General features: G+C 35.5%; 1 protein-coding gene across 1 annotated transcript; it reads left to right on the top strand.

Moving 5' to 3' along the window:
• Positions 1-6,838: 6,838 nt before the first annotated feature.
• On the top strand, positions 6,839-14,130 carry LOC127835004 (alpha-amylase-like). Its single transcript, XM_052361169.1, has 9 exons — positions 6,839-7,005; positions 8,689-8,828; positions 9,806-9,957; positions 10,577-11,217; positions 11,473-11,581; positions 11,862-11,973; positions 12,517-12,643; positions 13,406-13,609; positions 13,955-14,130. Exons 1-9 carry the CDS (start codon positions 6,963-6,965, stop codon positions 13,990-13,992), a joined length of 1,566 nt encoding a protein of 521 aa, XP_052217129.1. The 5' UTR covers positions 6,839-6,962; the 3' UTR covers positions 13,993-14,130.
• The last annotated feature ends 409 nt before the right edge of the window (positions 14,131-14,539 follow it).

Consider the following 14,539-nt stretch of genomic DNA (forward strand, 5'->3'; position numbering starts at 1 on the left):
CTAATCTGCTGGTACAAATAAAGCTGATCCATTTATAATCCTTCCAAAACCACACACCATAGCAACCGTTATTATTTAAAGTAACTATCACTGGTTGATATAATGGGCCAGCGTTGTTTGTACCGAAAGATTAGTGGGTTTTTCTTAACTCGAGCGAACTCCGGGATGAGTCTATTGTCAGATTCTACGAGTCTATTTATCACACGTGAAGGTCCTCTTAAGAATTGTGTTTTGGGGGAATAACGGTCCATAAAATCACCTGTATACCTATTTTAGTTCATGTTACAAACCTCTGACACGTTGACGTTCAACCTAAAATAGGCATCTTTCTTTTATCAAAAGTTGCCATAAAACCAGGTGGATTCTTTGTCAGAAAGTGTCAAACATACGCAAAAAAACAAACGGTATATCGACCTGCAAAACATAATACCCCAGCTTTTTCGAAGGGAGTTTAACAAGTGGAGAAACATGGTTCCTTTTGCTGGATCCTAGTGCAAGCTAGTGCAGTATTTGATTCTTTCTCCCCAGAAAAGAGTTCAGAAGATCATAAAACTGAACTGCCAATTCATCAACAGCAACAAAAGGGTCATCATGGTCCTAAATTGCACACCTGAGTGAATTCAATGTACAATAATTGTCAAAGACTTGACCAGGTGACATAGTGTTTGACTCGATTTGACCCTGATTCAAACATAGTTTTGATATTGTCAACATATATATTCTGACAAACACCGAGTCATATATGTGGCTTCTAGAGTTGTTATATGGATTTTATCAGATCAGACATGGAAATACAATTTTTGTAGACATCCGTAACCCACATTTTAATTCAGCATAGATTTTGTCCAAAATACTCACATTTTAATTCAGCATTGATTTTGTCCAAAATACTCACATTTTAATTCAGCATAGATTTTGTCCAAAATACTCACATTTTAATTCAGCATTGATTTTGTCCAAAATACTCACATTTTAATTCAGCATTGATTTTGTCCAAAATACTCACATTTTAATTCAGCATAGATTTTGTCCAAAATACAACGCAAAATGACCAAGCTACATTGAGATTGATCAATAGATGTGTCCTGTACAGAGGTTACACGATTTGTATAATATTCCACCTGATAACCGAGGTTTTGATCCAGATTTAAACTCGCCCAACATCTTGGTAAAAGAGGAATAATTCTTGCCAAGATTAATTCATTACTGTGGCTTTGAGCAATAACAAAATTTTATAAAAAAAAACGAATTATATATCTAGGTTTTTGACACAAGTGACTCAGTTTCAATAATATCCAAAATAGTGTACATAATAGATATTCTGACTGGGTTTCATCAATATTGAGTCATTATTTTGACCTCAAAAGTGGTATCACGTTTTTTTAACGATTTGACCTCATGTTTACCGCACATTACCCAGATTTAAATAGCACTAGACATTTTCATTATAAATATTTGACAAAGTTTCATCAGTATGAGATTCGACTAAGGTGATCTCATTTGAGGACACACCGGACACATACATGTGGCCTCTAGAGTTATGAATAGCTAAACATTGACGAACCACATTGCACACCTAATAGGGTGATAACGATACATAACTTTAGGACTTCGTGCTAAGGTGAGCTGAACATAAATGGTTCAGGTGTTGTACTTATAGAATAGATTATAGCAGATTTAAGTGCTGAATGTAGAAACGTTTATTACGTGATGTTGTGATAAAAAACCTGCACAACAAGCTTAATTGAGTGTTTTTACCTATTTGTGAGACGCAAACAGGTAGCATATCTCTAATTAACACCCAATCTTCCTTAAGCCTATTATGTTTTCGTTTTTCTTGTATTTGAATTGCATATTAACACAACAAACAGCAGAAACAAACATGATACACATCAATTGACTTAAGAATCGAAAACAAAATGATGTCCATTTTGTCAGAGTAATGCTGAAATAAAACGTTTATCCCATGTCTGCCCAATTCCTCACAACAATACTTAATGAAAGTGTGATATGCAATTCCTCACAACAATACTTAATGAAAGTGTGTTATGCAATTCCTCACAACAATACTTAATGAAAGTGTGATATGCAATTCCTCACAACAATACTTAATGAAAGTGTGATATGCAATTCCTCACAACAATACTTAATGAAAGTGTGATATGCAATTCCTCACAACAATACTTAATGAAAGTGTGATATGCAATTCCTCACAACAATACTTAATGAAAGTGTGTTATGCAATTCCTCACAACAATACTTAATGAAAGTGTGATATGCAATTCCTCACAACAATACTTAATGAAAGTGTGATATGCAATTCCTCACAACAATACTAAATGAAAGTGTGATATGCAATTCCTCACAACAATACTTAATGAAAGTGTGATATGCAATTCCTCACAACAATACTTAATGAAAGTGTGATATGCAATTCCTCACAACAATACTTAATGAAAGTGTGATATGCAATTCCTCACAACAATACTTAATGTAAGTGTGATATGCAATTCCTCACATCAATACTTAATGAAAGTGTGATATGCCCAATTCCTCACAACAAAACTTAATGAAAGTGTGATATGCAATTTGTTATTTCACAGCACAAACAATGTCGTAAAACATGTGTAATGCGCATGTTTGCTACACGATATTGGTCAAATACAATATTTTGTTGCCTAACTCGGTCTAACAAAGACGTACATCACTCGAAGAACTGTTCATTGAAATTTATTCTGCAATTTAACGCTTTCTAGTCAATGAAATGTTTTAGTAAAACAATGATACAATATATGGAACAGAACCCAGTAAGAAAATAACTCGCTAGTGTGTCATGTTCTCTCATATATGTTTGACTCCTAACTACATGATTATAGCTCTGAATTGATACAAAATCTAAACGATTGTGGTTCAACAATTATTTTTATTTAAATGAATGAGACGGGCGTTTTCCTGTACACATATCATTACATTTTGACACGTAAAATGTTTCTTGAGTTCTTGCATGACTGTTTACATGAATACTACAGCAATTTGAACATTACCAAGATTACGCTTCACTTTATATAGTAATCATAGCTTACTAACGATCGAATATACTGTCATCGTCTATTTTTGCAAGCAAACTATTTGAATAATATCCAAACTGACACACATGTACTTAAAAACGGATACACTTACTTCCTCTTTTCCAGACTGTCCTTATATGGGAATGCTATGCGAAAGTATTATAAATATCTACATTCTTCAATTGAATACATGAGGATGACACCACATTATTTCAGAAGTGTCATGGACGAATGGCAACTATGTTGAAAATAGACAATTAAATAAATTCTAAGACATTCAAATAACAAAACAGAGGCGTTATACGGAAGTCTGTTAAATATTAGTTTTTTCGATCAATAAAAACAGAAAACTAACACAAACTGGTTTCAGTATTTCAATGTTTCCATCTTTGAATGTAGTTTTAAATGTTAAAAAAAAGATATGTGCGTTTTCCCGTCGTAATAAATGTTTATAAATCAACTTATACATTTTATACTATAATACATTCACTCATACGTTGGTGCCAGTAGTGCTAAATTGTATTATTTTGTTAAATAAAAATTGCATTATGGATTATGTTGTAAATATGTAGAGTAATGTTTTGTTCCGACGTTCAGTACATGTTTTACTAAGTTTAATGAAGAAATACATCAAAATGGTAGTAAATTAATTAATTATCAACACAAATGTAGCAACCTTTTCAAAATTGTATTTGAGGTACTAAATTCTTGTTGATTAGCACTATGATAAGAAGGCAGTTTCGTACTAACATGTTCAGGTCCTCGATAAAGCACTATGATAAGAAGGCAGTTGCGTACTAACATGTTCAGGTCCTCGATATGAAAAAGAACGGCCATCTTACGTTTCCATGCGACATTTCACAATTCCACGCATCCAAAAGGAACTTGAGGTGCTTTTAAGAATTTAAACTTAATCATATTTACACAAGTATTTTTGGATGATTCCATTTGTCACGTGTGAAAGAGTAAAATTAATTAACTCCAGAAACATTATCAGGCGACATATTATTGTAACCCTTCGCAATTTATTTAAGGCAAAGCAAAAACTTTGAAACAATCCCTTAGTCTTAAATTTAAGGCAGCAATACACTGATATGGCCTACTTTCTCTTTAGAACAAATTTACGGACAGATTGTTCCACAAGGTCATGACCATTTTACATAAAGGGATTTCATAGCCTCAACGTCTGCTATGTTACATGTGTTAGAGCAAATTCATGTTCTTATCCGAAACGTTGTGTCAATACCATTTGAATGGTGTATGAAAGGGATTTCGATCTTAACTTCTATTTTTATGTTTAGCGTTTGCGTTTGGCTCGAATGCTTTTGTACATTTGTTGTTTAGTATTTGGAAAGCAATACAGAATAAAATATTTATATATCTATTTATTCTTATTATACAAACACGTCACCAATACATGTACTGTTTAAGGCGTTTACACAATTTGTAAAATTGATTCGCCGAGATTTTAACCTATCCTGCTGGTGTATTTAAAATTGTTAAAAATGACACAGGCTTGTGTGGACTAATTCAAAAACTGGTGCTTGGTTTTTTAACGGCTGTGAATACAATATAGTTTTTACGATCTTGAAATATAAGATCCAAACTGCATATGCATTTTCGTGTGAATATTTATAATTCACTTAAAATGCATGTGTTATGTTTTATTATTAAACGTCACTTCCAGAAGGCCGTTAAGCCCAATTTGACATAAGCGTACAGTGTTTACAATATAAACAGTTCATGAAAATACAAAGGAAAAATACGTTTCATTGCAATAATATGTACATGTTTTATTAAATATATGTATATATAGGTATTATTATATTAATGTTTATGTTAAATTACATGTTTACGCATTAAAATGTTCTGGAAGTCTCGTCGAAACTTAAACCTGATATTCAGCACCAAATAGACTCGTACAGCCGTATTCACCCCATGTTCCTATTCCCATAAAGAAAAGACAGTCCCAGTCATACGTCAAAAATTGTTTCTAAAGTATGAAATAGAACTTGAACTTTTATCATATGATACTTGAGTGATCACTGCCGACGTCCTGTTAACGACGAGGATATTTACAACAGCGTTACACTTTTGGTAATTTGGGTGTATTGGCAGTCTGATTTTCAATGTATTTGACCATTGTGTATACATCGCGGAAAGTGTCGTCCCAGATTAGCCTGTGCGGACTGCACAGGCTAATCTGGGACGGCACTTTACGCACATGCATTAAGCCTAGTTTTCTCATAACACGACACATATGTCTACATGTAATTTAGTGTGTGCAAAAACTAAAAAACAAGACATGAAATTATTGTATGATACACTTTGTTGAAAGTTTCTTTGCTGTTTTAGAACATTCAGACGTCTTACCATTACACATGTCATTCGAACGTGCTACCACGCGTTAAAAAAGCTCGATACATTTTAATATATTGTAATATATTTTAATGTATTGTTATGGTGGCCAGTAGGCCAATGTTGAACCACTAGGCCTTTGTAAGGTCGCGGTGGTGTAATGGATAAGGTGTCCGCCTAGCGATCAGGTTGTCACGGGTTCGATCCCCACTCGGGTTGCGTTCTCTAGACCCAAGCGACACCAAGTACTGGAAACGGACTGTAGAGCGTTTCTATGCCTTAGGCTTTCGATGCAATTAAGCTAAAATAAATAGGTTTAAACTTACTTAATCGGAACTTGTTTTGCGATGAATAAAGAACGATTGTAACACATATCAAACAAGCAAATGGATGACAATTAACTGTATTGTTCACATACAAGTGAAGGAATCAAATAAAGAATAAACTATTATAGCATTCATGTATCTTACTGAGTTTTAGTAACATATATCTCATACAAAAAGCAGTTTACTTTGATAATTAATATTCTATGTATTATTGCAAACATCATTGTTGTGACTTGCATTTCATTTAATGTTAAATCAAATAACCACGAGTTCAGAGTGAATTTATTTAAGAAAATAACAGTTATCATTTAGCTATGATGCTCTATTTCTCATGTTTGTGTCATAACTTTTATTAAAATAAAGATGGATTATTGTCTTTTCGGTACCTTCTGTGTGTCTTTTTACTAACTGTTTATTGTTTTCCTTTTTAACTAATGGAAGTATGATCCAAATTACTAAACTGAAAACGATCACAGCAATAAGTGTTTGGAAGTATCTAATAAACTTGTATTAGTTATTGTGATGTTAATTACAATCATCCGGTTTTATTTCCGATTGTTTGTTCAATCTAAATTCATACATATTTCGTTCCTTATATATATTCTTGGCCATTTCCATGAGAACCATGTAAATTTAATTGTGAAAATTAAACGATGTTTGAGGTACGCTGATAGAGAATTTAATCCTTTAATAACTAAATGATTCCGTTTATACCATTCCTTACTTGATATATATGCACAAAAATTTGATAATACCAAGTGTATTTGTTGAATAGAAATTATGCATCATCCCAATACTTAGAATGCCCAACAGGTTTGCGATAAAACATCACCTAAAAATGAAATAGCTCTCAAGCAACTAATTTTAATTGGTACATGTATTGGTAAAGGTTATACAGTGTTGAATGGTTGTATCGGATATTAACAGACAGAAACGCTGCTTACAAATTAGTTCTTGCTTTGTTAAAATATACGTTCCTAACTGTAGGTTTATTTTTGCCTTAAGGTTAGTCTATCCTTTTCACCAAATATGTTTCGCAAAAGAACGTTGAGGCTTTACCATAGTTTAACAAGTACTTCATCAACCCGGCCAGTGTGTACCATATTCCCTTAGCGATAAGGCCCTCACTGACGACACACATGTGTTTGAATCAGTATAAAAGCAGAAGGACTTATATAACAGTTTCACTGGAGTAAGCACTACTGACACTATGTTTCCGCCGTGGATTTTCACGATCGCGTACCTGATTCATGGTAACACTTTTAAACGCTTCAAATTTAGTAAAGTGGTGGTCCAATTTCCAACGTCTTTGGCAAATTGCCCCATGCAATTATTAACATGGTAGTCCATATGCATGTTTTGCATTTTGTAAAATAAATTATATAATATATGTTTGTGCTCTTCGAGTGTAACAATATGCAAAACTACGCACCATTTTCTGAAAAAATATCACTATCGGCAAGACATTAAAGATTTTATCACAATTTTGTACATAAGGACTACGTTTAAGAAGACTCAAACACGGCATTCCCATTCCTAACTTTCAAAGTCAATTTAAAATAAACGCGAAAACACTGATTTATCAATGAGTTTGTTATACCACATGTAACACAAATTTGATATGTTTTTTCTATATATATGAATTCCGACACGAATACGCGCGTAAAACAACTACCCTCGAGCGAAAGATTGTGAACGTGTTTTAAGTTGTATCTGAGTAAAGACAGTGTCAATAATATGTTAATTACACACTGTAAGCGCAATGTCACTCTCCTAATTGTCATTTTGTTTTAATTAAATTGATGAAAGGACATACATGCTTTGGTAGCTAAAATTGCAAGACAGAGTTTTAACGCACATCTCAACTTTCCGGCCTATAAAGATGCATTTTATTTGCGTCTTGTTGCGTTTAGTCATCCATCTGTTGTTTCATCGAATCGCCTTAGTTGCTTGGCGTGTTATACTTTTGATATATGTACCTTTTTATTTTACACACATGTTTCTGTGAGCATGACTCGTAATTGAAAATTATCAATTTTAAATATATTTTTATTAACATGCTCGTCTTATATTTAATATTATTTGCCATGAAGTTTGGCTTGTAATTGATTTAAATCGTTATGGTGGACCGTGTCATTTGTTCATTGCAATACAAAACAGACTTAAAACTCCAAAATAAATGGCAATTGTGCCTCACCAGAGGGAGATTATATTTAATTTGAAATAAAATATAAATTAGCATTATAACGCATTTATGCGTATGAACAATATCAATTAGACAACCACATATTACCCTGTGGGCATTGATTGGGTGCAGCAAAATATTTTATTTCTTCATGAACGATCTCATTTAATATTTTAAAATATATTGTTATATGATTAAGAGCGAGAAAAAACTATTATACGTTAACCATAGCAACATGCTTTTGCATGTTTCGTAGGACCTTTGTATTACATTGTTAGTGCCTCTTAGTGAATTACATTTAATGGTGTTGCGGAAATTAAAACGTTACTATAATGACGTTTCGACGAATTACATTTCTGAGTCTTGCAGCGTTAACCCATTTATGCCTAGTGGACTCTCCCATCCTTCTAATTTGGATCAATTTATTTCCAAAATTATTGATATATTTAGTATATTTATTTCTATATTTAGAATATTTCTTACAGAAATTCCTTTAAGCAAACATCACAGACCCTGGTGAGACGCCGCATTATGCGGCGTCTCATCTGGGTCTACGCTGTTTGCCAAGACCTTTTTTCTAGACGCTAGGCATAAATGGGTCAACATTTCGTTTCATTTACTGTTTTTAGTCGGGAATCGATGTGAAACAGTGAGCATCGCGATCTATCTAATTTAAAAAAGTTATTCATGAATATTAGACCTTTTAGTAGTTACTTCGTTCGGAAATGCAGTGTTAATGGCTGTGCTCCAGGTGCGCTTGCAGGCCCATACAGCGATCCCCACTGCGGGGCAGGACGAGATACGATAGTGCACTTGTTTGAGTGGAAATTTTCGGACATCAAAGCGGAATGCGAGCGGTTCCTGGGACCCCTAGGATTCTGTGGCGTTCAAGTATGTATGATTTCAAAACCTTAAGCAAACTCATAAAAGCACGTAATTAAAAACATTAACCCATTTATGCCTAGCGTCTAGAAAAAAGGCCTTGGCAAACAGCGTAGACCCAGATGAGACGCCGCATGATGCGGCGTCTCATCAGGGTCTTTGCTGTTTGCTTAAAAAAAATCTGTAAGAAATATTCTAAATATAGAAATAAATACTAGACATCCCTAATTTGGGAAATAAATTGATCCAATTTAGAAGGATGGGAGAGTCCACTTGGCATAAATGGGTTAACGTATACCAATTGTTTATTTTACTCACTTCAATCAGCTTACATATGACTTGAAATGCATTTGAACATACCTGTCACTAGGAAACCGAAACATATAAATACAACTTTGTTTAAAGCGGTTATATCTAGAAAACATCAACAATCTACTTATTTAAAACAACATCAGCACAACATACGGAGACGGCATTGCATTTATTAACATCACGTTTCACTTCGCTTTGCACGTAAAGTACAGCAACTTCCTACATGGCGTGTGAATTACATTGGTTTTGCTCGTAGCATGTACACTTGTATGTTTCATCACGACATCACATACTATTTTCATTGTTATATATTATGTTATTTAACAATAGCATTTTTGTGTACTCATAATTTTGTAATAGTCCCCCGACATCTCACAAACGCACACACGAAAGGAAAGATGAGTGTGGTGAGATTCAATAGTTCGCTTTTCCTTTTCTATCATACAGAGGTATCATCGGAATATTGCATGACCTTTCTGTTCCGATGGGTTTTACATTTCCTACATGTACTCAATATATTTTTCCCGTATTCGAATAGGTAAACCCTATAGCCGAGAACGCTGATTTCCTACATATACTCAATATGTTTTCCCCGTATTCGAATAGGTAAGCCCTATAGCCGAGAACGCTAATTTCCCACATATACTCAATATGTTTTTCCCGTATTCGAATAGGTAAGCCCTATAGCCGAGAACGCAGTGGTGACCGATCCTTACAGACCTTGGTATGAACGCTACCAGCCCGTTAGTTACAACATCATAACTCGCAGCGGCAATGAGCAACAGTTCAGAGATATGGTGTCCACTTGCAACAAAGCCGGAGTGAGGTTAGTTAAAGGGACTGTCCAACAGATTAAAGCGTCGTTCGACGCGAATCGATATTTTGGGAAACTACGAGGATTGCTTATATAGCTAAAAAATACCCCGCATTTGACATGAGCGTGGATGGACGAGTGGTAAAGTCGGGAGACATTTTACTCCAAGCTTCCATGACTCTAGGGTTCAGTGGTTCGAGCCCTGTGGAGGTTAACGTTTTTTTCTTCCTTTTTTAAATTGTATTCTTATTTTTTACTGGAGATTTTTAGTTTAAATGTTTAAATTTATTAATATAAAGCATTTAAAGCAGTTAATGGCAAGCTTAAATACATACCAAAATCTGTTGGACGGCCCCTTTAATGTGTTACAGTGGAAATCATGTTCTGGCTAAATTGTCAATAATGCTTTATTATGTTTCACGGGAAACTCTTCAATGACTGTTCTGAATTAAAAAAAATAACATTTGTGTGGCAAACCAAATTCAAATTCTAATGTGTGTCTTCCATGAAAAAAAAAACAAAAAAACAAAAGCAGCAGAATTTATATTATATATATTTATATTTATGCATTCTTCTTTTCTTATATTAAAGTAGTTTAAAACTTAATTAAGTTATTTTTTCTTGAAAATAGAATCTACGTAGACGTTGTCTTCAACCACATGACCGGCAGTTACACAGGGCATGGAACAGGAGGAAGTAGCTTCGACGGTGGCGCATGCAGGTTCCCTGGTGTACCATATGGACCAAACGACTGCAATGCTGGAGACAACTGCCACACGGGCGACGGCAGCATTCACAATTACGGAGACCCCGAGGAAGTTCGAAACTGTCGTCTCTCCTCGATGGCCGATTTGCGACTTGGCTCAGATTACGTGCGGGACAAAATTGCTGGTTTTCTGAACCATCTGATTGATTTTGGAGTTGCTGGATTCCGAGTTGATGCTGCCAAGCACATGTGGCCCGGCGATCTTGGCGCTGTTTTTGCCAGACTTCACAATCTCCGTGGCGACACGTTTGGATCTGGAAAAAAACCGTTCGTCGTCCAAGAGGTCATTGATATGGGCGGCGAACCAATCAAAATGAGCGAGTACTTCGGAACTGGTCGTGTTACGAACTTTATTTATGGAGTCAAGTTAGCCGACGTGTTTTTGCGCCACTCTAACCAAGCAAAGTGGCTGAGCAATTTCGGCGAAGGTTGGGGCATGCCGAGTACCAACGACGTCCTCGTGTTCCTTAATAACCATGACAACCAACGTGGGCATGGAGGTGGTGGTAGGTGATTATTGCTTTTCATATAAGTAGACCAAATACAAATTGTAACTTGCTTTAAGGAGTTTACTTCAAACGGCCTTCGTGTTAAGCATTTGGGTCGTACAGTTGTCTGTCACAAAGCCACACTACAAAAAAAATGATAGTAAACATTTAATGAACTCCTTGAACTGACTGGTTAAAGAAGCGGTGTATCATGTATATCATTCAGGATTGTTACTTTCATATGTTCGTGTTAAAACGGAGAACTTTTTTCAGGTGGTCCTATTACTTTCCGTCAGCCAAAGGAGATGAAAATCGCCACTGCCTTCATGCTGGCCCATCCGTACGGTTTTCCGAGAGTCATGAGTAGCTACGACTGGCCCGTGTAATAACACATTAAGCAAATATAGTACATGTTAAAGCCATTTACAAACGCGTATGGAAGTAAAAAAGGCGGAATCTACTGATATGGAATCGTCATGTTTTGTATTGACCGTTTGCATTGACCTCATTTTCATCTTGTTTTTGTTTTGTGTTTGTTAAAAAGATATCATAAAATACTAAATTAAATTTTCAACAAAGTCAGAATCGGAGAACGTTTATGTTAGGTAAAGAACAGTCGCACAGTTTTTTCGGTGACCGTTTTATATTTACACGCATTTCAGCAACTATCAAAATGGCAATGACCAAAACAACTGGATGGGCCCCCCTCACAATGATGACATGGGAACTAAGGATGTCCGTATTAACCCCGATAATACCTGTGGTGATGGATGGGTAAGTTATGTCATAATGATTTAATGTTTTGGTAAGTGATTGTTAAAGATTGGTTACACAGTTCCCAATATTCAGATACTTAGATATATATCTGTAGACAAACATAAGCTATAATATGTGCTACATGCGTATTTATGATGTTTTGCCAGTTTACATACTGAACAATTATTTTCTTCACATTCTATACGAAATCGATGCATTAAAAGAAGTTGGTGTACTTTTAATTACTGGTATACATTAAAACGTCAAATCTTAAAAACAGTTTTTTGTATATTTTAAAAGTAGTTTGCAAGTAAGTGACACTTCAATTGCTTAAGACTTTAGACTTTTGAAGTTTTAATATACAGAGGACACAGCCGTAACACCCTGTGCGATATATCTAACAGATATAAGTTTGTTTTCGTAAAAAGTAAAAAAATAACACCTATTTTTGGCCAACGAAACACATAAACCATGCGTGTTGTATGCATGTTTTACCTTTATTGCGATATAAATGGAACGCAGATGGCGGTTCTCTATAATATATCGCGATTATTTCGATAGGTATGCGAACACAGGTGGCGACAAGTGTACAATATGGTTGCCTTTCGAAATGTGGTGGCCGGAACTCCTATACAGAACTGGCAGGCTCTAGGCGATAATCAAATAGCTTTCTCACGGGGAAACAAAGGTAATAATAAAACTCCTGATTCAGAGGTTTTACATGTATAAGCTGCTTATACTTACGCAATTACAATTTGAGCTTATGAGTCATAAGTAAGGGCTAACTGTCCGTAAAAGTAACTTCAAAATAACCCCACTGACGCTCAGTCACTGATTGAGGAATCCTGTAGTGCAGCTGGCTTCCAACGGATCTATCCGACCCGTACCGTGATTGCGTGCACGATGTGGTTGTGTGTACGGTATAATTGCGTAATGGAACACTTACCTGAAAGTACCTCAAACTAGCACCAATATTTGATATCCGGCTAGCGCAGTGGTTGGTACACGCGCTTCTAGCCTAGGCGACAAGGGTTCAATTCAATCTCCATGTGAGATTGGTTGGTGGTCACGATACCTGACAGGTGACGTTTCATCCGGGCAGTCGGGCTACCCGTCCCCCCCCCCCCCACCCCCCAACACAAGATAACACTAAAATTGAAAATCTGTTAGTAATAACATAATACATAGAACTTGCAGATATAATTTAAAAGCATTCGTTACAACTATCGTAAGGTAAGTTATTTAATCAGGTAGAAGTAATGGGACAAACATGCAATAAATAAAAAAGTCTCATTTGATTTGAGGTTGAATACAGGTAATACATAATATAACACTATTAAAACTGGTGATACATAAGTAAAATTTAATCTACAGTAACTGTTAATTTAATCCTTACCTGCATTAAACACATGGCTTGAGTTACCTTTGAATAACGTATTTAATCAATTAGGTTTTATCGCCATCGTTGGCGATGGAAGTCATATGAACAGCGATCTAAACACCGGTCTGTCATCGGGAGATTACTGTGACGTCATATCGGGAAATTACGAAAATGGCGCGTGCACCGGAAAGACCGTGCACGTTGATGGAAGTGGGCATGCGCATTTCAGCATCAACGGCCAATCAGACGAACCAGTTGTGGCCATTCATATAGGTATACTCTAGTTATTGTCATATTCTTGCAGACTCGTTGCATATACCTTTGAATTCATAAATATATATAGATCAATAATCAGGCATATTTTTACAACACATTTTGTTTGAGAGCAAAAACCAATATGTCGAAAAATGTATGGATGCTTCTAAACTTATGAGGATGCAAAGTTAAAACATATACTGTTTTGTCTATCTTAAGGTCGGCAGATGACTTTTGTCATACACATTTAAGACATTTTGTATGCATTTAAACTCTCTATGTAGTAATGTATACACAAGTTTGTCCGAAAGAATTGTATCAAGGTGTTTTATTTTTCAAAGGTGGTTTATTTATTAATTTTAGGTGCAAAATTAGGGAGCCCAAAGAAGGTGACAACCTAGGTTCGAAAATTAAAGCCTTGCATTAAGTACCATGTTTTGTTTGTGTGTGTTCGTTTTTATGTTAACACGTTTTCCTCTTTGTTGCACGATGTTCTGTATTACCATGTAGTCGTTGTGACAATAAATAAGTTAACCGTATACTTAAACAAGAGAATGGTTTGAAGTTCGGAAAAAACGATTTGCCGTTGATGAATGAGCCAGATACGGAAATACATACTGTAACTTTTTATTTAGAATGACGCGTATGACTGGCGTGTTTTTATGACCCCGGTAGGGTGGAATATAGCAGTTGAACTGTCCGTCAGTCCGTCCGTCCGTCCGTCCGTCTGTCTGTCAGTCAGTCCGTTCGTTCGAAAACTTTAACATTGGCCATAACTTTGACAATAGTGAAGATAGCAACTGGATATTTGGCATGCATGTGTATCTCATAGAGCTGCACATTTTGAGTGATGAAAGGTCAAGGTCAAGGTCATCCTTCACGGTCAAAGGTCAAAAACAAAATAAAAGTAACAAGCTTTTAAGGGAGATCATTTCTAGTGTATAGCAT

This window comes from Dreissena polymorpha, chromosome 6 (assembly GCF_020536995.1).
Source record: "Dreissena polymorpha isolate Duluth1 chromosome 6, UMN_Dpol_1.0, whole genome shotgun sequence".
Taxonomy (NCBI): Eukaryota; Metazoa; Mollusca; class Bivalvia; order Myida; family Dreissenidae; genus Dreissena; species Dreissena polymorpha.